We start from the raw sequence: 26,298 nt of genomic DNA, 5'->3' as shown, positions 1-26,298 counted from the left end.
GTAAACTAAAACGTTCATGAAAATGAGTCGAATGTTAAAAATCTTACCTTGGATTTTTCATTCTTTATCCGGTGAGCTTCATCAATGACTAAATATCTCCAGTTAAACTTCTTGAAGACAGATTTTTCCTTGATCACCATTTCATAGGAGGTAACACAAACATCCCACTCTCCAGGCATCATAACATCGCGAACAAAGGCAGCCTAATACAAAACAACTGACTGACAGTTCAAAGTTATAGTTAAATTAACATACATAACACAGAATTTCCAAAGTTACACTACTACAATGAAATAATATTTTACAATATAACTGCAAAATGTTTAGGGCAGCTGAACCTCATGTGCAACTTTCTTTAAATTAGTCACCTTATTTTCTAACTCCTCTTACTCTCTTACCTATCTATATGTTCCATCTTTGCTTACACCCATTAAAATGTTATACTGCATATTGTGTTGACATTGTAAGTAGTATACAATGGAGCCAGTGGTGTGCTGGAGCCGGCTCGCACCGGCTCGCAAGAGCCGGTTGTTAAATTTTGTTCCGACTTGCACGCCGGTTGTTACTAAGTGCGAGCCGGCTCTCCTTCCTCCCTCCCTCCCTCCTTCCGGATCTGGTCCCTCACCTGAGTCACGTTGTCCATCGAATTCTTTGGGGCAGGCAGTCTTGCCTGCCCGCTGCCGGTTCTCTCTTTAAAAATGGCCGCCGAGACTTCCAGTGGCGGCCTCTCGAGACTTCTGCTGAAGTCTTGGAGGCCGCTCTTGTAAGTCTCAGCGGCCATTTTGAAGAGCGATCCGGCAGCGGGGGAGAGTCAGCGCCGGCAGCGGGCAGGCAAGACTGCCTGCCCCAAAGAATTTGCTGAACAACTCGGGAGGGGGTGGCAGGGGAGAGAAGGGAGTCACTGGATATGGGTGGCTGGATGAGGAAGGGGAGGAGAGGAGAGTCGCTGGGCATGGGTGGCTGGAGGGCATGGGTGGATGGAGGGGAGGGGAGGGCAGGGGGAGAGAGAAGAAATGCTGGACATGGATGGAGGGGAGGGCAGGGGGAGAGAGAAGAAATGCTGGACATGGATGGAGGGGAGGGCAGGGGGAGAGAGAAGAAATGCTGGACATGGATGGAGGGGAGGGAAGAGTGAGGAAGGAGATGAGATGAGGGAAAAGGAAGAGAGGAGAAAAACTGCACATGGATGAAGAAAATAGGCAGAAGCTGGATCCACTGGACAGTGAAGTCTGCGGAGGACCAGAAATGAAGAAGAAAGGAGGAAAGGAAAGAAATAAATGGAAAGGAAACCCTGGAAACGGAGTTAAGATGACAGATAGCAGTAGAATCGGATACTGGGCCAGCATGATCAGAAAAACAGTCACCACACAACAAAGGTAGAAAAAAATCATTTTATTTTCATTATAGTGTTTGGAATATGTTCACTTTGAGAATCAGGTGCTCAACATTAAAAGTTTATATTTATTTACTTATTTATGGCATTTTATCCCACATTAAACATGAATTAGATTGGAACCTGGGATCATTTAATTTTTTTTTCCTGGAGTAATGCACTGCCGCCACCCCCCCCCCCCCCCCCCCAGGCTCTCTCCCCAGCTATAGCCAGCTCCGCAATTTGGGGGGGGGGCGCAGAGGGGGACCGGGGAGAGAGCCTGTTAAACATTTACCAGCACACAACTGTATGGAGCTCATTTTCAAAAGAGAAAAATGTTTAAAAGTGGCATAAACGTCCAAATCAATAATTTCAAAACCAATTTTTAGACGTTTTTCTATGAAGTCTGCCAGAAATGCATTCAAAACATAAGGGGGCACGTCAGGGCCATGGTAAGGGTGGGATTTGGGTGTTCCTACGACTTGGACGTTTTACAGCCATAATGGAACAAAACAAAACTGTCCAGGACTACAACTAAGACTTTTGAGCTAGACCTGTTTTTATAACGACTAAGGCACAAAAGGGTGCCCTAAATGACCAGATGACCAAAGGAGAGAATCAGGGGTGACCCCCCCCCCCCAATAGCCCCCCAGTGGTCACTGACCCCCTCCCACCCCCAAAAAATGTCAATAAAAATATGACTTCCCAGCCTCTATGATAGCCTCAGATGTTAGAGCCAGGTCTATTAGAGCAGCATGCAGGTTCCTGGAGTAGTGTACTGGTCACTGCAGTGCACCATGGCGTGAGGGACTCAGGTCTCCATCTCCCCCTACCTATCACATTTGTGGGGGGAAACTGTGAGCCCTCAAAAACTCACCAGAAACCCACTGTATCCACATATAGGTGCCCCCTTCATCCATAAGGGCTACTGTACTGGTGTACAGTTGGGGGTAGTGGGTTTTGGGGGGCTCAGCAGACAAAATAAGGGAGCAATGGTGAGATGTGTATCTGGTAGCATGTTTTTGAAGTCCACTGCAGTGCCCCCAAGGGTGCCCCATTTATCTCCTGGGATGTCTGGGAGACCAGTCTACTAAAAATGCTACATCCCAATGGCTTGAATTTCTATGTTTTTCACTTGGATTTTTTTTTTTTTTTAATGGACCAAAAAAATAAAAAGACCAACGCACAAACCTTGTTAGAAACAGTATTTTGAAAACAAAAGATAGACGCTTTTCTTTTTTTTTTTTAATTAACTTCTTTCCTATTCAGATTTTGAACGTTTTTTGCAAAACGTCTAAAGTTGGACGTAGACGTCATATGAAAAATACCCCCCCATGTCACACTTGTTATTTGAATATTTTTACAGCCGTAATAGGGATTATAGTTTAGTTCTTTTTATTGACATTTATATCAGATGCTAATTTTGTTTTAAGTGGAATTTGGGCTAGACAGCAAAGAAATATAAAGAGCTTTTCAGTCTAGTATTAGTAATACAGACATTATAATGTTGCTGAAACAGAATTAGTGGGAAAGGGAAGTTGTCTAAAACATTGAGGCAGTGTTTGGCTAGTGTTTATTTGGTACATATGAAAGGTCTTGGAAAGAGAGAGAGACACTGTGAAGAGGTGAGGCAGATTCAGATAATTAAAGGCACAAAGAATGAAGGATTAGGCATGGCTATAGAAGTGGGTAGTCTTGCACCTTGATAGTTTTTATTAGGATTTACCGCCTTTTTGAAGAAATTCACTCAAGGTGGTGTACAGTAAGAATAAACCAAACATGAGCAATAGACAATTACGATTTTAAATAATAGTTATATACCTCACAAATATGTATTAGAAATGGTTATTCCTTAAACTTAACATGACTGCTAAAAAGCTACCTGTTAAAACATAAGTTTATATACGGCTAAAAGTAAACTAGCAAAAGAAAACAGCAAGCACAATGTAGAAGAAAAAACTGAAAATCTGAAAGATAAAACTAATAGCTCAATAAATAGTTCCTGGAAGTGATCTGCCCAGAATATCTTAGAAATTTAAACAGTACAAGACATAACAGAATTTTATGAAAGCGAACTGTATATCCCAAACAAGACACATTTCTACAAGATGTATTGCTTAGTGTGTTAATGTTATCATTATGAATCACTTACTCTGGCATCCTTGTCCCCAATCAGACAGACAGCACGAAGTGTAGGAACCCAGCGTTTAAATTCACTCATCCAGTTATGCAAAGTTGACTTTGGAACCAAAACCATGTGTGGTCCAGGAATGTTTCTGTAGTGCTTCAGGTAGCCCAGGAGAGCAATAGTCTGTAAAGTCTTCCCAAGACCCTGCCAATTCAAAAAATAATGCAAAACTAAAATCAGTTTGGAAATGAACACACATATTATTTATTATTATTTGTTACATTTGTACCCCACATTTTCCCACCTATTTGCAGGCTCAATGTGGCTTACATAGTACCGTAGAGGCTGTTGCCAATTGGGTTGGTAACAGATACAAAGTTATATTGTGATCAGATGAGGTAAGTTCGGATCAGGTATCAAGGGGTCAAAGAGGTGACGATTATAAATTGTCCAGTATGATCTTTAGTTGCTGTGTCGCTGGGTGCTGGGATTTTATGTTGGACATATGGCATAAGATCATCATTCTGATTAGTTTTATCTTTCCTTCAAGGAAAGCTGTTAACTCACCATTTCGTCTGCCAGAATTCCATTGATGCCATTTTCATATAAGGAGATCATCCAGTTCAAACCTCTAACCTGGTAATCCCTCAGCGTTCCTCCTTTTACATCTGCAAGAAGAAAATTCTCTTTACTCAAAATATACTTTAAAGATTAATGTTCTTGGTTAGTTCAGAAAAATATTCATTCACTTTCAACTAAAGCATGAAGATGTTTTTTTTTTACTTACAAGAAGGAGATTCCTCAAATCGTACGCACACATTTGATGTTTTCCGGCTCTCGGAAAGCAGTTCTTCGTCTTCTTCTTGCTCTGTGCGCCGGTGTCTGTAGCTAAAGAAGCAGAATAGCTGTATTGAAGTACAACCTGAAACTTACTGACCTCATAACTACTAATTTAGCTGGACCATATCGTATACCTCAACAGCACTGCATAAATAATAAGGTAAAATTTACTCTTACCTAATAATCCTTTCCTTGAATCCTGCTAGACTAGCCAAAACTAATGGGTAACGTCCCCTTAGAAGCAGATGGGAGCACAGAAAACCATCAAAATTAAAAAAAGCTAAAGATTCTAACATCGTCACTGGTATGACAGGTGATGCAGCCAGGATCCCGCCAGCATGCTAATACCAAAGCTATAAACAATAATAGAAACAGATAAAATACTTACGAAAAAAAAAATCAACCCTTCTGGGATACCTCTGCAGAACATGAAATTACAAACCAGTGACAGGCAAAGAACCCAAGGATATCCCAAAACCATAAGTCTTCCAGGATGGGTCCTGGGATGGGCTAGCAAGTGAAGTTGCTCACCTGTAGCAGATGTTCTCCGAGGACAGCAGGACAAATATTCACATGTAGGTGACATCACACACTGCCCAGGATTCCAAAGTTTATAGAAGCCTTTGGCAGGCCCCCACCATGCATGCGAGAGTGCTTTCCTTCTTGCCCAACTTGTGTTGGGCAAGATGTTGGATAAAAAAGCATAAAGAAAATAACTACTAGAGGAGTTAAAGGAATAAGTGAGAATACTTGTCCTGCTGTACTTCGAGAACATCTGCTACAGGTGAGTAATTTTGCTTTCTCTGAGGAGAAAGCAGAGGGGGGCCTCTAGCAAGCTCCTGTAAGAACCTGTGCCAGACAGCCTTGCTAAACAAAGGCCCTTGGGCCAAAGTTCAGGGCTAAGGAGGGGCAGCAAATCCCTTCACGCTCAACTAGATTCATAAACCAAATCCTGAGAGCCTAGTCCCACCAGCCTCAACTACTGGACACTGGCTGTAGTGTGTGTACTAGCGAGTCAGGCCTGTTACTGCAAAAGTCCTGCTGCACCAAAGAAATACCGACAGGATCCTGGCTGCACCACCTGATATACCAGTGATTTCATTAGACTCTTCCGTTTTTTCCTCTGCCTCCATCTGCTGGCAAAGGGACATAGCCCACTAGTCTGGACCGGTCTAGCAGGATGGTAAGGAAATTATTATTAAAAATAATCAAATGAATCGCAAATGACATATGATCCCATGAAAACTGATTCAAGAGATTTCTTAATAGCCTTTTAGTCCTAATAAAATGCTTCGAGCACCAAAAAAGAAAGAAAACTTGAAAGGTCAAAAATAATAAGCACTAAGAGAAAAAAATATCAAAAAATTAAAGAGAAAAATGAGGAAAAAATACCCACATGTGAAGAAACTGCGAAAGCAAAGAAAAAAGGACTGAGGGGAGACTGTGAAAACACATCCTCCCTGCTCTGCAGAAAAACAAAAACCAAGCAACTCACTCATGCATTGGGCAGGAAGTCACCCACGAATGCAGGCGAGACACTACAAGAATTGAAACACCTATACGCTAGCCAGCATCCGCACTGGGCTCCGTCAAATGGAATCACCCAAATATGAGAATACAAATAGGCCTGCATCTCCTTGGAGAACAGTGTTAATTTATAATGCACTACTTACATACATCATTTATTTTTGGCATATTTAAACAAATGAAAACATAAAATTGTATAAAAATGCCAAAAACTCTGGTTATAGAACTTTCTATCTAAAACACATTAATAATAAAATTTAACTTCTGAAATTTATTTCGTCAGAGGGTCATGGGGAGAACAATTTTGAAGCAGCTTTCCATGGTTAAAATGTTTTCTGGTGAGTAATTTTACTTTCTGAAAACTGCCCATCCACAAAGAATAATCAGGAGGCATTCACAAGAGTATTTAGGTCTGGAGAGGATGAAAATTGATTAGGGGTTGATATTCAAAAGGATTTAACTGAGCAGGAGAGGCTCCTGCCCAGTTAAACCCCACTGAGCTAGCCAGCCAGGTACAGCTGATGAATATCACTACTAACAACTTATCCCCTAACCAGCTAGGTTAAGGGCGAACTGGGAACAGAGTTAGGGCAGAGAAACAACTTATCCAGTTAGCAGTGATATTCAGTCCACTAACTGGCTAAGTAAGTCCATAAATGGGCCGATGATCAGAAGCAAACACGGGTGCTAGAAGCCAATAGCGCCATATTAGTGCCTGTGTTTGCTCCTGCCCTATGATCAGAGATGGTGAGCACATGCAATAAAGGGTATGATACATACCTGTAGCAGTTGTTCTCCGAGGACAGCAGGCTGATTGTTCTCACGACTGGGTGACGTCCGCGGCAGCCCCCACCAACCGGAAATAAGCTTCGCGGGACGGTCAGCACGCAGGGCACGCCCACCGCGCATGCGCGGCCGTCTTCCCGCCCGTGCGCGACCGCTCCCGCCAGTTGAATGACTAGCAAAAAATATGAAACACACAACTCCAAAGGGGAGGAGGGAGGGAAGGTGAGAACAATCAGCCTGCTGTCCTCGGAGAACAACTGCTACAGGTATGTATCATACCCTTTCTCCGAGGACAAGCAGGCTGCTTGTTCTCACGACTGGGGTATCCCTAGCTCTCAGGCTCACTCAAAACAAGAACCCAGGTCAATTGAACCTCGCAACGGCGAGGGTATAACAGAAATTGACCTACGAAGAACAACTAACTGAGAGTGCAGCCTGACCAGAATAAATTCGGGTCCTGGAGGGTGGAGTTGGATTTACACCCCAAACAGATTCTGCAGCACCGACTGCCCGAACCGACTGTCGCGTCGGGTATCCTGCTGGAGGCAGTAATGAGATGTGAATGTGTGGACAGATGACCACGTCGCAGCCTTGCAGATCTCTTCAATAGTGGCTGACTTCAAGTGGGCCACTGGCGCTGCCATGGCTCTGACACTATGAGCCGTGACATGACCCTCAAGAGTCAGCCCAGCCTGGGCGTAAGAGAAGGAAATGCAATCTGCTAGCCAATTAGAGATGGTGCGTTTCCCGACAGCGACCCCTAGCCTGTTAGGGTCGAAAGAAACAAACAATTGGGCGGACTGTATGTTGGGCTGTGTCCGCTCCAAGTAGAAGGCCAATGCTCTCTTGCAGTCCAATGTGTGCAACTGACGTTCAGCAGGGCGGGTATGCGGCCTGGGGAAGAATGTTGGCAAGACAATTGACAGGTTAAGATGGAACTCCGACACCACCTTCGGCAGGAACTTTGGGTGGGTGCGGAGCACTACTCTGTTGTGATGAAATTTGGTATATGGAGCATGAGCTACTAGGGCTTGAAGCTCACTGACCCTACGAGCTGAAGTAACTGCCACCAAGAAAATGACCTTCCAGGTCAAGTACTTCAGATGGCAGGTATTCAGTGGCTCAAAAGGAGGTTTCATCAGCTGGGTGAGGACGACGTTGAGATCCCATGACACAGCAGGAGGCTTGATAGGGGGCTTTGACAAAAGCAAGCCTCTCATGAATCGAACGACTAAGGGCTCTCCAGAGATGGCTTTTCCTTCCACACGATAATGGTAAGCACTAATCGCACTAAGGTGATTCCTTACTGAGTTGGTCTTGAGGCCAGACTCTGATAAGTGCAGAAGGTATTCAAGCAGGTTCTGTGCAGGGCAAGAACGAGGTTCTAGGGCCATGCTCTCACACCACACGACAAACCTCCTCCACTTGAAAAAGTAACTCTTTTTAGTGGAATCCTTTCTAGAGGCAAGCAAGACCCGGGAGACACCCTCAGACAGACCCAGCGCAGTGAAGTCTACGCCCTCAACATCCAGGCCGTGAGAGCCAGAGACTGAAGGTTGGGGTGCAGCAACGCTCCGTCGTTCTGCGAAATGAGAGTCGGAAAACACTCCAATCTCCACGGTTCTTCGGAGGACAACTCCAGAAGAAGAGGGAACCAGATCTGACGGGGCCAAAAGGGCGCGATCAGAATCATGGTGCCGCGGTCTTGCTTGAGCTTCAGTAAGGTCTTCCCCACCAAAGGTATGGGAGGATGAGCATACAGGAGGCCGGTCCCCCAATGGAGGAGAAAGGCATCCGACGCTAGCCTGCCGTGTGCCTGAAGTCTGGAACAGAACAGAGGCAGCTTGTGGTTGGTCTGAGAGGCGAAAAGGTCCACCGAGGGGGTGCCCCACGCTCGGAAGATCTTGCGTACCACTCTGGCATGGAGCGACCACTCGTGCGGTTGCATGACTCTGCTCAGTCTGTCGGCCAGACTGTTGTTTACGCCTGCCAGGTACGTGGCTTGGAGGAGCATGCCGAACCGACACGCCCAACGCCACATCCCGACGGCCTCCTGGCACAGGGGGCGAGATCCGGTGCCCCCCTGCTTGTTGACGTAATACATTGCAACCTGATTGTCTGTCCGAATTTGGATAATTTGACAGGACAGCCGATCTCTGAAAGCCTTCAGTGCGTTCCAGATCGCTCGGAGCTCCAGGAGGTTGATCTGCAGATCCTTTTCCTGGAGGGACCACAGACCCTGAGTGTGGAGCCCATCGACATGGGCTCCCCACCCCAGGCGAGATGCATCCGTCGTCAGCACTTTCGTGGGCTGCGGAATTTGGAATGGGCGTCCCAGGGTCAAATTGGTCCGGATGGTCCACCAGAGCAGTGAAGTGCGGCAACTGGTGGAGAGGCGGATGACATCTTCTAGATTCCCGGTGGCCTGGAACCACTGGGAAGCTAGGGTCCATTGAGCAGATCTCATGTGAAGACGAGCCATGGGAGTCACATGAACTGTGGAGGCCATATGACCTAGAAGTCTCAACATCTGCCGAGCTGTGATCTGCTGAGACGCTCTGGTCTGCGAAGCCAGGGTCAAGAGATTGGTGGCCCTCGCTTCGGGAAGGTAGGCCTGAGCTGTCTGGGAATTCAGCAGCGCTCCTATGAATTCCAGAGACTGAGTTGGCTGGAGATGGGACTTTGGGTAATTTATCACAAACCCCAGCAGCTCCAGAAGTTGGATAGTGCACTGCATGGACCGGAGGGCTCCTGCCTCCGAGGTGTTCTTGACCAGCCAATCGTCGAGATATGGGAACACGTGCACTCCCAGCTTGCGTAGATAGGCCGCTACCACCACGAGGCACTTGGTAAACACTCGTGGGGCAGAGGCGAGCCCAAAGGGCAGCACACAATACTGAAAGTGCCGTGCGCCCAGTCGGAATCTGAGATACTGCCTGTGAGCTGGCAGTATCGGGATGTGAGTGTATGCGTCCTTTAAATCCAGGGAACATAGCCAATCGTTTTTCTGAATCATTGGCAGAAGGGTGCCCAAGGAAAGCATCCTGAACTTTTCTTTGACCAGGAATTTGTTCAGGCCTCTCAGGTCTAGGATGGGACGCATCCCCCCTGTTTTCTTTTCCACAAGGAAGTACCTGGAATAGAATCCCTGCCCTTCCTGCCCGGGTGGTACGGGCTCGACCGCATTGGCGCTGAGAAGGGCGGAGAGTTCCTCTGCAAGTACCTGCTTGTGATGGGAGCTGAAAGACTGAGCTCCCGGAGGACAATTTGGAGGCAGGGAGGCCAAATTCAGGGCGTATCCGCACCGCACTATTTGGAGAACCCACTGGTCGGAGGTTAAGAGAGGCCACCTTTGGTGAAAAAATTTTAACCTCCCTCCGACCGGCAGATCGTCCGGTACGGACACTTGTAGGGCGGCTATGTTCCCGTGGATCCAGTCAAAAGCCCGTCCCCGGCTTTTGCTGTGGAGGCGCAGGGGGCTGCTTAGGCGCACGCTGTTGACGAGAACGAGCGCGCTGGGGCTGTCCCTGTGCCTGACGAGGCCTTCGGGCCGGCTGGTTGTACCTACGCTTTGCAAAAGAATAGGGTGCAGCCTGCCGTGCCCGGGAAAAACGCCCACCCGTGGGGGCGGGTGCTGAAGGCGCCCGGTGGGAGAGCTTGTCGAGAGCGGTTTCCCGCTGATGCAGTTGGTCCACCATCTGCTCGACCTTCTCACCGAAAATGTTATCCCCCCGGCAAGGGACGTCAGCCAGTCTCTGCTGGGTGCGGTTGTCCAGGTCAGAGGCACGCAGCCATGAGAGCCTGCGCATCACTATACCTTGGGCCGCAGCACGAGATGCCACGTCACAGGTGTCAAAAATCCCCCTGGACAGGAACTTTCTGCACGCCTTCAGCTGCCTGACCACCTCCTGATAAGGCCTGGACTGCTCCGGCGGGAGCTTATCGACCAGGTCCGCCAGCTGTTGCACATTGGTCCGCATGTGGATGCTCATATAGAGCAGGTAAGATTGGATGCGGGTCACGAGCATGGAGGATTGGTAGGCCTTCCTCCCAAATGAGTCCAGAGTGCGAGACTCCCGCCCCGGGGGCGCCGAGGCGGTATCCCTCGAACTCCGTGCCCTCTTGAGAGCAGAATCCACGACCGCTGAGTCATGGGGCAACTGGGGCCGCATGAGCTCTGGGTCAGAGTGGATCCTGTACTGGGACTCTGCTTTCTTGGGAATGGTGGGATTAGTTAGTGGTCGCACCCAGTTCCGGAGCAGCGTCTCCTTCAGGACATTGTGCAGCGGTACCGTGGAGGACTCTCTAGGTGGTGATGGATAGTCGAGGACCTCGAGCATCTCGGCCCTCGGCTCTTCCACAGAGACCACGGGAAAGGGAATGCTTATAGACATATCCCGCACAAAGGAGGCAAAGGAGAGACTCTCAGGAGGTGAGAGCTTCCTCTCCGGTGACGGCTTGGGGTCCGAGGGAAGGCCTGTAGACTCCTCGGAGGAGAAATCTCTCGGGTCCTCCTCTTCCCCCCACGAGTCCTCGTCCTCGGTATCGGACATTAGCTCATGTAGCTGAGTCCGGTACCGGGCCCGGCTCGACGTCGAGGCACCAAGGTCTCGGTGTCGTCGAGCGGTGGACTCCCGCGCCGGCGGGGACGGAGCTCCCTCCATCGACGTCGACGGGGACTCCACCTGCGTGGCTGTCGAGACCGGCACCGCAAGCGGCGGCGGTGTCGACTGCCCCGGCGCCGGGCTAGAGCTCGCCGGCGCCACAGTCATCGGCGCCGAGGGCGCAAGCACCCCCGGCGCCGGCACAGCCTGGCGCATCAGCCCTTCCAGGATCCCCGGAAGGATGGCTCTGAGGCACTCGTCCAGGCCCGCTGCCGGGAAAGGCGGTGGGGCCGGTAAGGGTGTCGGTGCCGGAAGCTGCTGGGGGCCAGGAGATGGCACCGAGGTGCCGGAACCCCGACGCGTCGGTACCTCCACCACCGACGGAGATCTCTCCTCTCTGCGATGACGCTTCGGCGTCGACTCCTCTTCAGGGTGCACCGAGGGCTCCCGGTGACGGCGCTTCTTGTCTTTTTTCCGGTGCACGTCACCGGTGCCGGAGGGCATGGAGGAGGAGGAGGTCGATCCCCCTCGGTCTCGGGGTACCGGGTCCGACAGGGTTCGGTCCCGTGGCTCACGAGTTGAGGGAGTGACCGGGGCCGACTGCCCACGCGGTCTCTCTACCCCACTCTCGCCGGCGGACCGGCGGGCCGACGGGACCTGTTCTCCTGGGGTCGCTGCCATCGGTGCCGATGTCTCGGGCATCGATACCGGTACCGAAGAACCGGTCTTCGATACCGATGCCGTCGAGGTCGACGTCGAGGGGCCGGCGCAAGTTCCAAAAAGACGGTCCCGCAGAACTTGCCTCGCAACCTGAGTCCGTTTCCGGAGACCGAGACACAAAACGCACGACTTGAGATTGTGCTCCGGCCCGAGGCACTGGAGGCACCAAGCGTGGGTGTCGGTCTGCGAGATCGGCCGGCCGCAGCGACCACACTTTTTAAATCCACTCGGGACCTTCGAGGACATCGACGGAAAAATCGCGTCGGCGAAGTCAAAGTCGGCAATGGTGGCTAAAATCACACCACGAAAATTGTAACCGACCGAGCGGCCACTAGGCCGCAACGAGGCGTCCCCGCTAGAAAGCGAGGGAAAAGAAGGAGCGCGTGCTCCACACGCGCAAAATCCTTTTTTTTTTTTTTTTTTTTTTAATAAAAGAGAAAGAAGAAAAAGAAGAGGCCGAACAGGCCAAAAGCGACGATCCGCGTAAACGCGGTCGAAAAAATCCGGCGGCTGAAACGAGAGAGAGGGGAAAACACAACTCTCTCAGTCGCGGAAAAAAAGTAACTGGCGGGAGCGGTCGCGCACGGGCGGGAAGACGGCCGCGCATGCGCGGTGGGCGTGCCCTGCGTGCTGACCGTCCCGCGAAGCTTATTTCCGGTTGGTGGGGGCTGCCGCGGACGTCACCCAGTCGTGAGAACAAGCAGCCTGCTTGTCCTCGGAGAACACACTTGCCGGCTCTGAACGCTAATTGCATGCAAATGCATGCAACCAAGGGTCTCCCGCATTCATCCCTCATGATCAACGGGCAACGCGCCAACCAAGGGTGTTGCTACCGCTGCAACCCTTATGCCAACTAGGAGCTGGCATTAGGGTTTACTAACGAGGGAGGAATGAGGGAGACCCACTGAAGAGGTTCAACAGGTCCAGGATTTTCTCCCAGACCTGTCAAACCTAAGCCGCCGCCCCCACTCCCAAAGCACAAAAACCCTGGTGGTCCAGTAGGATCACTAGTTTCCCTCCTCCCACCCTAAAATAAAAAAGCCCTGGTGGTCCAGTGGGACTGCTATCTATCCATCCTCCTCCCTCCCTTTCCAAAATACCCGATGCATCCTGGGATACGATTGGGGGGGGGGGGGGGGGGGACTTAACCCAAAGTTAAATTTGCATGCTAGTAGCTTTGATCATAGGGGCGTTACAGCCCCACGCTGTTCCAGCACTATTATTAGAGTGCTGTTTGGAACAGCGCAGGGATTCTGATCATTGGCCCAAAGGTTAGGACAGAAAAGTAGCTGTCCAACTATGTGCCGAGTTAAGCGGGCACAGGTCTGAATACTGATCAGTGTCCAGTCAGTGGACATACCTAGATATTCAATGCTGGGATACACACATATCCCGGCATTGAATATCCAGGATTAGGTCAGCCCATGGCTAAAGCAGTTTATAAACTGTCTACCATCACAGGCTGAATATTACCCTAATTTTCAAAACTATATACAAAATTTTGCTTTGAAATGTTGTCTACACAGAAAGCAGACACTTATGCCATGTATACTTTTCCCCTACAGCAACAAACAAAGCCAAACTGCAGTTTAATTTTGCTTTCATTATCAATGCAGGTAAAAAGTACTGAGGGCCGTTTTATTATTGCTTCTTAAATTGTACATTTTGCTTGATGTCTAAAGCAATATTCAAAATAGAAACATACTCTCCAGCTGAAAGCAGGTTCTGTTTCTCATCTTTTTTCATCCGAGGTCGTCCCAGTTTCACTTTCAGTGGTGACGTTGGAGATTTCTGTGCTGCTGGCTGAATAAAATGTGCAAAAAGCTCTGTCTGTTTCAGCAGGAATTCAAATCTTTTGGATCGATCAGTTTTCTAAGGAAAAAAAAAAAAAAAGGAAAAGGTGTGTCTGGCTCTAAGACATCTTTTCTCACATTCCCTTCCAATGCTATCCTAATATCTTTAACTACTTATCCTCTAAGAGTCATCATATTAACTGTCTGCCCTGGTGAGTAATTTAATATATTTGTACAGCACCACTATCTATAAAAGTAGTGGTGTAAACTATATGTATTCAGCGGTGGCAGTACCAACAATGGCGCTAACCACTTAGATTTAGGCCTGCCATTCGGCAGGACTAAACTAAATTGATAACTTAACCGTTTAGGGCCTTATTCTATAAAAGTTATGCACCTAAATTTACGCTCCTAAAATTTATGCTCCTAAATTACAACCATACTCTATGCTCCAAAATAGATTACGCTCGTAAATTAGGAGCATAAATTATGCTTATAATTTGGGAGCATAAATTTAGGAGCCTAACCTTTACATAATAATGCCCTTAGTAGCTGAATATCACCACTCAATATATAATTTACAGCACCAATTTGACCGTTCCCCTAACCCAGTCTCTTATTTTTTGGATAAAACTCTGGCCATTTTTCAATTTAAACATCCAATTTAAGAATATAAGCACAAAAGAGTTGCCCTACTAGGTTAGACCAAGGGTCCTTCTAGACCAATATCCTAAGGTCAGTTCAGGTCACAAGAACCTTGCAGAGGCCCAAAAAAGTAGCAAGATTCCATGCTACTTAACCTCAAAGATAAGCAATGGCTGTTGCCAGGTTTACCTTAATAACAGTTATGGACTTTTTCCTCCAGGAATTTGTCCAAACCTTTTCTATACCCAGCTACATTAACTGCTTTTACAACTTGCTCCAGGAATGAATTCCAGGTATTAACTATAAACTGGGTGAAAACATATTTTCTCCTATTTTAAATGTGTTATGTAACTTCATGGAGTTATTTTTTGAAAGCATAAACAATCGAGGGGACCTTTTACTAAGGCACACTACGCGCATCCAACGCACGTCAATTTGGAACTACTGTCCGGCTACCGCATGACCCGGTAATTCCATTTTTACGTGTGTCCGATACGCGTGGCTGAAAATATTTTTTATTTTCTACTGCATGGCGCTAACCAGGCGGTAATCAGCAGTGTATGCGCACTGACGATTACCGCCCAGTAAATACATGAGACCTTGCCACTAAGTCGATGGGTGGCAGTAAGGTCTCAGGCCCAAAATGGACGCACGCCAATTTTTATTTTGCCGCGTGTCCATTTTCGGCCAAAAAAAGGCCTTTTTTGCAGGCGTGCTGAAAAATGGACCTACTCGATTCCAAAACATGCGCCTACAACAGCGCAGGCCATTTTTTGGCGCACCTTAGCAGCCCTCAAATAGAGTTTACCCATTTTGTTCATCTCAGGATTTTATAGATCTCTATCATATCTCCCCTCAGTCAAGTCTTCTCCAAGCTGAAAAGCCCCGTCTCTTTAGACTTTCCTCAATCCATCTCCTTAATCATTTTGGTCACTCTTCTTTGTACCTCTTCCAGTTCCACTACGTCTTTTTTGAGATACAGCAACTAGAATTGCATACAATACTCTCACCATAAAGTGATGAAAAGGCAATCTGATATTCTTTGTTTTATTCTCTATTCCTTTCCTAATAATTCCTAACATTGTTTGCTTTTTTTTGTCATTGCAGCACACTGAGAAGAAGATTTCAACATATTGTCCATGAGAACACTTAATGAAGCAACCGAATCACAACCTGCAACTCTAGAGAGGGAAGGTCATAGAGACCAAATGTCTCTCAATCGGACCTGGGAAAGTTAGGAGTACTTACAGTCAAATGTTTGCTCTTGGCCTTGCGCTTCTCCGTTACTGCCGATCGATGTTAAATTAGTGAACCCTCTATCCTCCAGCAGAGTTCCTGGCCCACCAGGGCTTCATCAGGGCTCCAGAAGTTCTTACAAGGGGCCTGGCGTGCCCCTTAGGGCACCCCCCCCTTTGGCCACGTCACAAGGGGCTACCAGCTTTTATCGCTGGAGCTTGCCCGTGCTGATGTCAGCAGGCTAGAGCTGGAATCTCAGTTTCACAAAAGTCATGACAAACCTTCAGGCACACCAACTCTGAAAGGTACACAGCCCCTCCTCCTCTACCACTGCAGGGGGCTGCTGGCTTTTATCACTGGAGCTGGCCCACGCTGACGACATCAGCAGGCCAAAGCTGGAATCTTAGCATCGCAAAACTCAGGACAAACCTGCAGGTATGCCAACTCTGCCAGGTACAAAGCCCCTCCTCCTCTCTAAGAAATTTTTGAAGATTTGGTTTCTGTATATTGATGTAATTGGCTTTTCATCATGTACTCTTCAGAGATTATTAGTCTCTTTTGACGTTTTGTAATCCACACTAAGCCCTCAGACAAGTTTCACACTAGAAGGTCCTTGTATTTGTATCTGTTGAGTTCCAACTGGGTAATAAAGAGGAAGAGATAGCCAATTCAGCAAACAGATGGAAAGTGCCTACTCAGAAGGGGGACAATGCCTCAGCGGGAAGTTGTTCAGAAGAGAGGAACTGATGACCTTTATTCCAAATGCATGACCTCCTGGTAGTTCTGAAATGCGCAATGAAAGACAGTAGCCTGTAGGAGAATCCCATATTCCAGCTCATAGGCCTCCCACCCTTCGCTATATCTGATCAATGGAGATGGGATCTCCTCAGTGTCAAACATCTGATTCTAGCCTTAAGATGGTCAAGATTATGTTCCCTTCTCAACAAAGACAAGGATGTAATGTTGGATCACCTAGAAGGGTATGTCCATCTCTTCTATGAATACAAATGATTGGAGGGCAGCATAGTGTTCAGGGACCCCCATAGGTAAAATAAAGATTGTTTAAATAAATACTTGTTCTTTTTTCTATAGTCTCTCTCCCCAAGCAACTATATATATATATATATGGCTCTCGGGCTCCTTTTTGAAAGAGATGGACGTCCAAAAAGTGACATAAATCGGCATTTGGACGTCCATCTAACAGAGACGTCCAAATCGGTATAATCGAAACCACATTTTGGACGTCTTTCTCAGAAGTCTGTCGGAAGGATGTCCAAATCTCAAGGGGGCGTATCGGAGGCGTGTTTAAGGCAGGACTTGGGCGTTCCTAAGACACGGACGTCTTTGAGCCATAATGGAACAAAGCAAAGACGTCCAGGACTAAAACTTTGACGTTTTCAGCTAGACCTGTTTTTCATACGAAAAAGGCACAAAAAGGTGCCCAAAATGACCGGATGACCTCCCCTTACACCCCCAGTGGTCACTAAGCCCCTCCCAACCCCAAAAATTGTGATGAAGAACATTCATTACTTGACAGCCTCAGATGTCATACTCAGGTCCATTACAGCGCATGCAGGTCCCTGGAGTAGTTTAGTAGTAGGTGCAGTGCACTTCAGACAGATGGACCCAGGCCCATACCCACACTACGTGTTACACTTGTGGAGGAAACAGCGAGCCCTCCAAAACTCACCAGAAACTTATTGTACCCACATATAGGTACCCCCTTCACCCGTAAGGGCTATGGCAGTGGAGTACAGTTGGGGGTAGTGGGTTTTGGGGGGCTCAGCACACAAGGTAAGGGAGCAATGGTCAGATGTGTACCTGGAAGTTTTTTATGAAGTCCACTGCAGTGCTCCCTAGGGTGCCCGATTGCTGTGCTGGCACGTCAGGGGGACCAGTCTACTAAAAATGCTGGCCCCTCCCACATTCAAATGGCTTGAATTTGGATGTTTTAGACTTGGACGTTTTTGTTTTCCAAAATGGCCGAAAATCAAAGATGTCCAAATCGCAAAATGTCCAAATCCAAGGACGTCCATGATATTTTCAAACACAAAAGGTGGACGTCCATCTTTTTCGAAAATGACCTTCTCCCCGCTTCGGAATTTGGACGTCTTTATACAACGTCCAAATTCTGACAGACATTTCTTTCGAAAATGCCCCTCTCTATGATCTAAGTCATCCTGTTATTATTCCAGAATCTCTTGGATGAGGCCATTTTAACTTCTCCTGCATTACACAAAAGGCTAACAGCTCCCAGACAGATTCACAGCTGGCGAGTCTCACACAATGAGGTACATAAAATTAAGAGCTCCTTCAGCTGGTCCCCATTATGGCCTGGTCCAGGCTGGTTTAACATAGGACCACAGTGTTTACAGTCATGCTTTTCAAGAGCTGCCCCATAAAGAGAAAATCACTACAATTTCAGGTTTGCTCTGCAGCATCACCTTTTTTAAGAGGCATCTGTCTTTTGGAGATCTCCTGGAACTTTAAAGCCAGAAATTCAGAGGCTGACCAGGGATTAGTTATTAGAAGCACCCTCACCCCCACTGCCACCCACTAGCTGTAGACTAGGATAGTTGATTTGGCTGGGGCAGACCCTTCCTTGTTGCTGTCTGCTATGGTTTTGCATGCTTCTTCATGTTGGCTGATCAGACACTAATCAGGAAGACTTCCTGTTAGGCTCAGTATAGACTTCAGGAGTGATAGCATTAGGTTGGTTGTCAGTCAGACCACAGGTTTTGGGGCTAAGTCTCTCCTTTGAAAAAGGATCAGGGTATAGTACTATTTATTTCAGATCTCCCAGAAAATGCATAAAGACAAACCACTTCTCAGGCAGCTCCCTACACAGATACACAAGGGTAGTGCCTCTTATTCCCTCCAAGTGTTAGCATGAGATATTCCTCAGACTCGATATCCTAATCATGGCCCCAGTTACCTGTCAGTCAAGAAGTAGTAATGGTCTCCATATGCATGGAGGGAACCTTGTTCTATCTTTAATCAGATGTCTTGCTATTTAGAACTGAGTCAGCACAGGACAGTTTTTTCAACTGCGCCCAGGGTTCTGTAGGCATTGAACCCCTATACCGATGATTATCTTGAACAGCAAATTATCTTCCTAGTGGAGTAGAAAGGGAGTCCTGTTTTCTCCGAAGACAATGGTCTTAAGGCCTTATTTCCTATGTCCTGATCTTCCAATTCCACATCTACTCTAATCATGGTCCCTTTCTGCAGGTCCTAGTTTCCAGGGCAATGGACCAGAACATGAGCACAGAACTACACGCCTCTCTCACTAAGCACTTTCTCAGGGTGATCTCCATTAACCCAGTGTTACAAAGCTACTGTCAGGTGGATAGGAGCCCAAGCAGATGACTGTCATAGCTACCTCTATCAGGAAAAGTAGTCCTAGTGGAGAACCATTAGTCCATGTCTCAGATGAATGCCAGAACCAGCTATCACTCCAGCATTCTGGCCCCTAGCTCAGGAGAAGTCATTCCAGGTGGGAGCCAAAAATACTCCACCAAAATCTTAAAATCTTAACTGAATGACTTACAACACGTAGAAAACTCCTCAAATTCAGCAGCACACCAGACTCAAAACAGATGGCAATGACTGCATGAGACAAATTTCTGAAAACATCCTCTTTGGACTCCAATACTCACCAGAAACCATTCAAAATCAATCACATTCATCCTGACTCACAGCTACTTCAGCTTCAATAATATCTGCTATCTTAAAAAGCTGTGGGTTGTGTGTTACCTAATCACACCCTCCTTCTGCTAAGTCCTTGAATCTGTTGTTGTCTAGACTCTGAAGACCTATAAGTTGTGCTGTTAAGAACATCACGCAAATGATCCTCGTAGTTGTGCTGCCAACATCTTCATTCCAGCTCTACATATCTATGTTTAAGGAAGTGCAAATATTTGCATATCATTAAAATGTGGACATTTCAGGCTCTGAAAGATAACCTTTGCTGACACTTGCCTGGCGACCAGTATGCCCACCAGGCCAAAAGTTTATGCACTTGCAGCCAATTTGCCCATCCCTGCCATAATCTATAGATCTTTCTCATTGCTTTTCTTTAACTTCTACCCCACAGCGATAATGCTAGCGGGAACCCAGTATCAAGCACTATGCAGAATCATGAGTCACCACAATTTAAAACTTTCAAATGTAAGTCTATCTCCTTAGACTTTTGACAACATATACAATATGATCACAAAAAGTACATTTTTTAAAAAGTTTCCTAATTCAGGGGCCCTTTTACTAAAGGACTGCCGTGCGGTAATGGGATTGCTACTCAGCAAATCATAACTACCATAGATCTAACACAGCCTCTGGCAGTAGTTCCACTCCCAGCGAGCGGCATTTCTGGTGCTACTGGAAATTCCAGACACATATTACCACAGGGTTACCTGGCAGTAATAGCGCAGGAGCCCTTACCACTACCTCAATGGATGGCGGTAAGTGCTCCCCCAGAAATGGCTATGCAGTAAGTGCAAACTTACCGCAGGGCCATTTCTTTTTTGCGGTACAAAGGGCCTCAGCACATGGCAAAAACAGCCACCGCTGCAAGCACAAGGTCCCTTTTACTGCAGCTCAGTGCAAGGGCCCCTCAATGCACTTCTGCTCCTCAAACCATAGACCGCATCAGCCACTCAACTCAGTCATTACTCCCAGTGCGACCCCCGGGCTCCTGGATAATGGCATCATACTATGCCAACCCTTCCATTAAAGGCATAGAAGAGACATTTTTGATGTGCTGGGGGAGGGTCTCCAGGAGAACAGGCACTGGGAGGGGATTTAAATTAACTGTGCACTGCCTTTTGACTCCTCCAAAATCTTGGTGCTCCAGGCAACTGCCTAGTTTGCCTAATGGAAGCACAGACCCTGAACACATTGTAATATCACTACCATTCTGAAGACATGTAAAAAAAATAATAATAAACTGACGATGTACACTAGCAATTCTCTAAATCTCACTGCAGCTTAGTTCAAGCTTTTGTGTTGGTAGATTTCAATATGAAAATATTTTTTTCCTGAACTTCACTTCATTAGTTGGATATTAACAGAAATCAATAATGTGATATGTATAGAGCTCAGGCTTGCATACCCTATTTTAATTTTTATTTACTGTTTCAAACAGCATGGTTTGTAATATTGGTTCATGTTTTAAATAAAAATGCAGTTCTAACTATACAATTTGGGAAAATAACTGGGTTGTTTTTACTAAACCATTTTTTAATAAGAAAATCACTCAATCTTTATACCCTGATGAGATATTTTAACTCTATTTATAGGTAGACACGAACAGAGAAAATTATTTGCTTCATTATGGTGTTTCTACAAATTCCTCATGTTCTCCCTACTTTCTATTTATATCCTGGCTGCAATATAAAATTTTCCTGCTACTGTCTCAAATTAGCTCAGTTGTATATAAAGCACACTAAAAACAAACCAGGAGATATTCAAACTGTGGCTAACCGGCTGAATATTCGCGGACAGCGCCTGTGCTGAAGCCGGCTAACTTGTAGGCGTTCCAGTTGGCACTTATGCAGTTAAGTACCAATATTCAGCCTTGACCGCATAAGATAACTGCTTAAACTGGGTCGCATAAATTTATGTGGTCAAGGGCTGAATATAGCACTTAACCGCATACACTTAGCAGCCAACCTTAAACCGGATATTCAATGCCAGCGCTCAGACATGGCCTAGCACTGAACATCCGGGAATCCCGCTGGCGGCGGACATAAAAATGCTGGCCGCTGCCGGCTGAATAACGGCCAGAAAGAGTTCATCTTCAGTTATATTTGTGACAAAATGTCGTACTCACCATCTTCTCCTCATATTCTGGATCAACTTCCTTCTCAGGCCTAGCTGCCTTTGGGGGAAGTTTGAGTTGAAATGGAGGATCATTCTAGAAAAAAATATATACATATATATATCTCTGTCAAAAGGATAATACAGTATTTAGAATTTTTGAGAGAGAATGAACAGGTCACAACAGCAATCCAAGCTTACTCTTTAAAAGACTATAGTCTTTACAAAAGTGTCATCTACACATCGCACAATTTTGATTGTTGCTAACAATCAAAAGAAGACACCAAATTTTCAAATTAGATACCACAAATCTTGGAGAGAGGGGCAGAAATAGCCATATATTATTTTAACCAGTTCTTTGAATTTCAAGAAAAAGAATGATTTCTAAGCAAGAGAAATGGGACAGCCAAAATATCAGAGACACAGGGTATCAATATACTATACTATATCATCTCTCTATATAAAACGCACCTCCAACGTTCTATTGAAGCTGCCACAAGTCCCAACGTTCTAAATTCATGGTGGTGTAGATCGCTTTTTCTCCATGAGTGTTTGCCCCACCCTCGCGTCAAACGTGATGACGTCAGGTTTAACGCAAGGGCGGGGCACACATCAATCTACAACACTACACAAACAAGGAACTTTTGCAGGCTTGAAAACAATGTCACAGGTGCGTTTAAACCTTAAAAAAAAAAAAAAACACCAGAACAAACTACACACAGACCCAAAGTCTAGGGCACTTAAAACAAGAAGGTAAAGATTGAAAAAAAAAAAAAAGGGGGGGAGGAGGGGGCGAGAAGGATACATAATCATCCTCCTTCCTTCCAAGAAGACAAACATAAAATGGGACTCGGGCAGCTTTGGCTCCCCACAAAGCCTGCACAGAGCTACCCCTGCAATGCCAAGGGGGGGGGGGGGGGGGGAACGCACAAAATCAACACCTGCCTGGGTGAAGCTGCAGCCTCGCCTGGCCTCGCAGCACTGGCTTTGCTCGCATTAACCCTGCCGGCACACGCAGGGACGGAGGAGGAGGAACCGGGTGCTCTCCGTACCTGTCCCTCCCTCTGATCTGCCTGCTTGCTTGGTTCTCCCACCCCCTTCCTCAACACTGACTGCTCAAGTAGCAGCTTCCTTGGAGGAAGGGGTTTCATTCCTTTCAATTTTTTTAACTCCAGTCGTTTCCTTTAATTTGGCTTCTCCTACCCCTCATCCCTTGATGTCCCTCCCCCTCCCCTCCGTCTAACCTCTTGCAACCCCCTCCTCCTCGAATCCTTCTGACTTTTGGAAAGTGTTTTGCCGTTTCCTTCGCTTCCCGTATACTTCCAAGGGCAAAAAAAAGAGCAGAAGACAGTGGTAGGGGTAAAAGGGGGAAGGGAAAGATTGAAAAAAAAAAAAAATACGGGGAGGAGGGGGCGAGAAGGATACATAATCATCCTCCTTCCTTCCTTCCAAGAAGACAAATATAAAAAGGGAATCGGGCAGCTTTGGCTCCCCACAAAGCCTGCACGGAGCTACCGGCGTGTCTATCCCCCAGCGCGCACAGAAACGCCAACGCAACACTTTCCCCACCGACATCGCTAACATTAAAGCGGTACACACACCAACTCTCCCTTCCTTCACACATACACGCGACGCGTTTCAAGCACACATCGCTAAAATTACATCGAAACACACACAAACCGGCCAAAGCGCCCCAGCTCTCCTTCCATCAAACATACACAATGTCTCTCACTCTCTCTCTCTTTCATAACTGCAAAAGCACCACAGCTCTCCTTCCTTCACACATACACACTTTCACTCTCTCTCTACACTTACAAGGAGCAACTGACCCTCTACTGTGACAGGGACTCCTAGCACCTCTCTCTCTCTCACACACACACACACACACACATGGGACATGGAGGGGATGGAAGGGGAGCAAAAAATCATTCAGTATGAAGGAGAGGGCAAAGGGGAACTGGCTCAAATGGTTCTGTGGTGCTATGCCAAATTTTGCAACAGTCTCTCCATTTTTACACTAGCCTTGCACACTCTCTTTCACACAGACGTACACACACAGTGTCTCTCTCACACAAACGCGCACACACACATATACACACACTATCACACAGTCTCACACACACACACTCGCACATTCACTCTCTCTCACACACACAGTCACTCTCACACACACTCTCTCAAGCAAACACACTCCCAGGAAAACCTTGCTAGCACCCGTTTCATTTGTGCCAGAAACGGGCCTTCATTACTAGTGTCTTATATTCCATATTTTTCTGTTAGGATTCAACGCAGATTATAATAAAAGAGACCTCCCACAAATGGACTGAATTACAACTTACATAAAAAATATATATACATTAATCAACTCTATATCATTTACAGAACACAAATAAGGGCCTCTTACCATACCGCACTAGCGACTCCCGAGCAGCAATGCCAATGAAGCCCATTCAAAGTGCCAGGAACTGCTAGTGCACTTTTGGGCCCTAATTTAAAAAAAATTTTTACAAAACAGCAGATAAAAGTTTTTGTCCCATTTTGTGTCTGTGGGTGAGGCAATTCCATAACTTGGCGCAATGGGGAGCACTGAGCACCAATTCTAAAACAGCTTCATGACGTGCCTATGCTGCAACAGCACAAAGGTGCAGTGATGCACTGAAATTTAGGCATGTCCACTTACAACAGGTCACTGGCTGTCATTAGGTGGTTCACTTAATTGCACCATGCAACATGCACAACTGACCGTATTCTATAAGTTACGTGTGTCACTTAGCAACATGCCCATTACCTGCCCACGCTCAGCCCCCTTGCAATTACACACTATGGACTAGATTCCATATATGGCACCTGAAAATCGGCGCCAAAATATTTCTGCCTAGGCATAATCTGTAAATCACGCCTAGATTCAGGCACAGTTTATAGAATTACATCTAGCACCTTAATTACTTGGCAAAAAAGACCAGTGACAGTGTTAGACATTACTGAACAGGAAATATAGGTTTATTTATTAGGATTTAACCACCTTTATGAAGAGATTCACCCAAGGCGGTGTACAGCAGGTACAGTTTAACATAAAACTTTTGTTAACAGCATAACAATAGTAAAATAACCAAGTATAAACATAAATACAATAAATGAGATAAACTTGAAAACAGTAAATCAAAACTCAATAACAGAACTACCGTGAAGCAGTATCAAACAAAATGTGTGGTACAGAGTCAGTTGGAACAGATGGTTAGCTAAACTCAAGGCAAGCTCCTTCTATAGTTAAGCAAGAGATAAGGAACTAATCTAAGTTACAGTGTGTGTAGCATGTTAGTCCAGGTGGAGATTGAATGTATAAGCAGTCACCTTACATATTAAAGGCTTGGGAGAAGAGCCAGGCTTTCACCTGCTTCCTTAAGTACAGGTAGTCCCAAGTTAGTGTAGCCCTGTGGGAGTAAATTCCAGAAGGCATTCTGGCGGGTATCACATCATATAATTTTTTTTGACAAGGGTACAGATAGTGATGATCCTTGAGAGGACCTTAGAGGTCTCAGAGGTGTGTAAAGGGCTAACTTATTAAGTACTCTAGCCCATTTTGTCTAAGGACCTTGAAAATCAAACAGAGTTAAATTTAGCCCTGTAAGATAATGGTAGCCAGTTCAGTTTTTGTAGGAAGGAGGGTTGTGATGCAGCATTCTGAATTAGTTGGAGCTGATTTTGGTTTGGTCACTGAACAGGGCATTTAGTCTAGTCATGATGTTATCGTGGCATGGACCACTGTGGTCAGACTTATCTTTTCAATATATGGAGATAGATTTTGTAGCTGCTGTAGGTGATAAAATCTATTTTTGAAGGTTGTTTGAATTTGCTGGATCAGTGAGTGCTATGTTTAGCAGTATCTCAAGATTATGGACCTGTGAATTTAGGGGGAGTTCATACTTCCCAAAAGGCATTTTGAAGTCACATATTTGTCCACTTGTGTTAGGTACCCAAATAATCTCTGTTTTACTAGGGTTCAGGCCGAGTTTGTGTTTGCCCATTCCTGAGTTGCGGCTAGGCAGGCTCCATTTATGCTGGGGATGTTGTAGTGTAGAGGCTGTGTTCATAGCCCCCAGGGAGTCTAATGATTTGACAGGATACGTGTTAATGAAAATCCTATTTCTCTTGACAAAATGTAAACTGCCTTTAACTAATAAGAACAAACTGAAGGAGGGACTGGAGCAGTGCCAACCAAAGAAAAGGAGCAGCACCAAGAAAAAGGAAAGAAAATCACACAATAACCAGACTTAGCCATGTCTCATCCATAGGTTGCATCAAGAAATAAAATTCTACACAGAAATAGACACCATATACATCAGACATACAACATGTGGATATAAGTCATAAGAAATATATACATGTGGATGGATATATAAATACACAGAGATGTACAAAAAAGAAAAATAGCAAACCACAATGGAAACACAACTCATAAGTGTAAATATGTCATAGAAGCAACTAAAGAAGAATACTGCAATATATCTGCTTACCCATGCTCGTCGCTTTGACCATGCAACCCTACTCCTGAAACATTGGCTACCTGTTACATTTTGTATGATCCATAAGATTCTTAACTTTTAAGACCCTCCACTGTGATACTTTACTTGGCTTGTTTTATTAGTCCTTTTAGGTCCTAAAAAACCCTTCGCTCTTCTTTGGGTCATCAACTTACCACCCCTGCCTTGTATTTAATTAGATTCAAATCCATGCATCATTCGGCTTTATTCTCTGTTGCACCTTTTCTCTGGAACTCTCTTCCCCTTCACATCCGAGCAGAACTGTCTTACCTTTGGGTTTCGGAATCTT

General features: G+C 46.2%; 1 protein-coding gene across 1 annotated transcript in view; it reads right to left on the bottom strand.

Annotated features, from left to right (window-relative positions):
- Positions 1-26,298, bottom strand: part of SMARCA1 (SWI/SNF related, matrix associated, actin dependent regulator of chromatin, subfamily a, member 1) — a 130,155-nt gene that overhangs the window by 97,175 nt on the left and 6,682 nt on the right. Inside the window, exons 2-7 of the mRNA XM_030210659.1 lie at positions 21,482-21,565; positions 13,683-13,849; positions 4,288-4,388; positions 4,068-4,168; positions 3,525-3,704; positions 48-203 (exon numbers count right to left, since the gene is read on the bottom strand). Coding sequence (XP_030066519.1) covers positions 48-203; positions 3,525-3,704; positions 4,068-4,168; positions 4,288-4,388; positions 13,683-13,849; positions 21,482-21,565 — 789 coding nt within the window. The remainder of the gene's footprint in view (positions 1-47; positions 204-3,524; positions 3,705-4,067; positions 4,169-4,287; positions 4,389-13,682; positions 13,850-21,481; positions 21,566-26,298) is intronic.

The sequence above is a fragment of the Microcaecilia unicolor genome, chromosome 7 (genome assembly GCF_901765095.1).
Source record: "Microcaecilia unicolor chromosome 7, aMicUni1.1, whole genome shotgun sequence".
NCBI classification, from domain to species: domain Eukaryota; kingdom Metazoa; phylum Chordata; class Amphibia; order Gymnophiona; family Siphonopidae; genus Microcaecilia; species Microcaecilia unicolor.
This window is presented reverse-complemented; position numbering and strand designations above follow the sequence as displayed.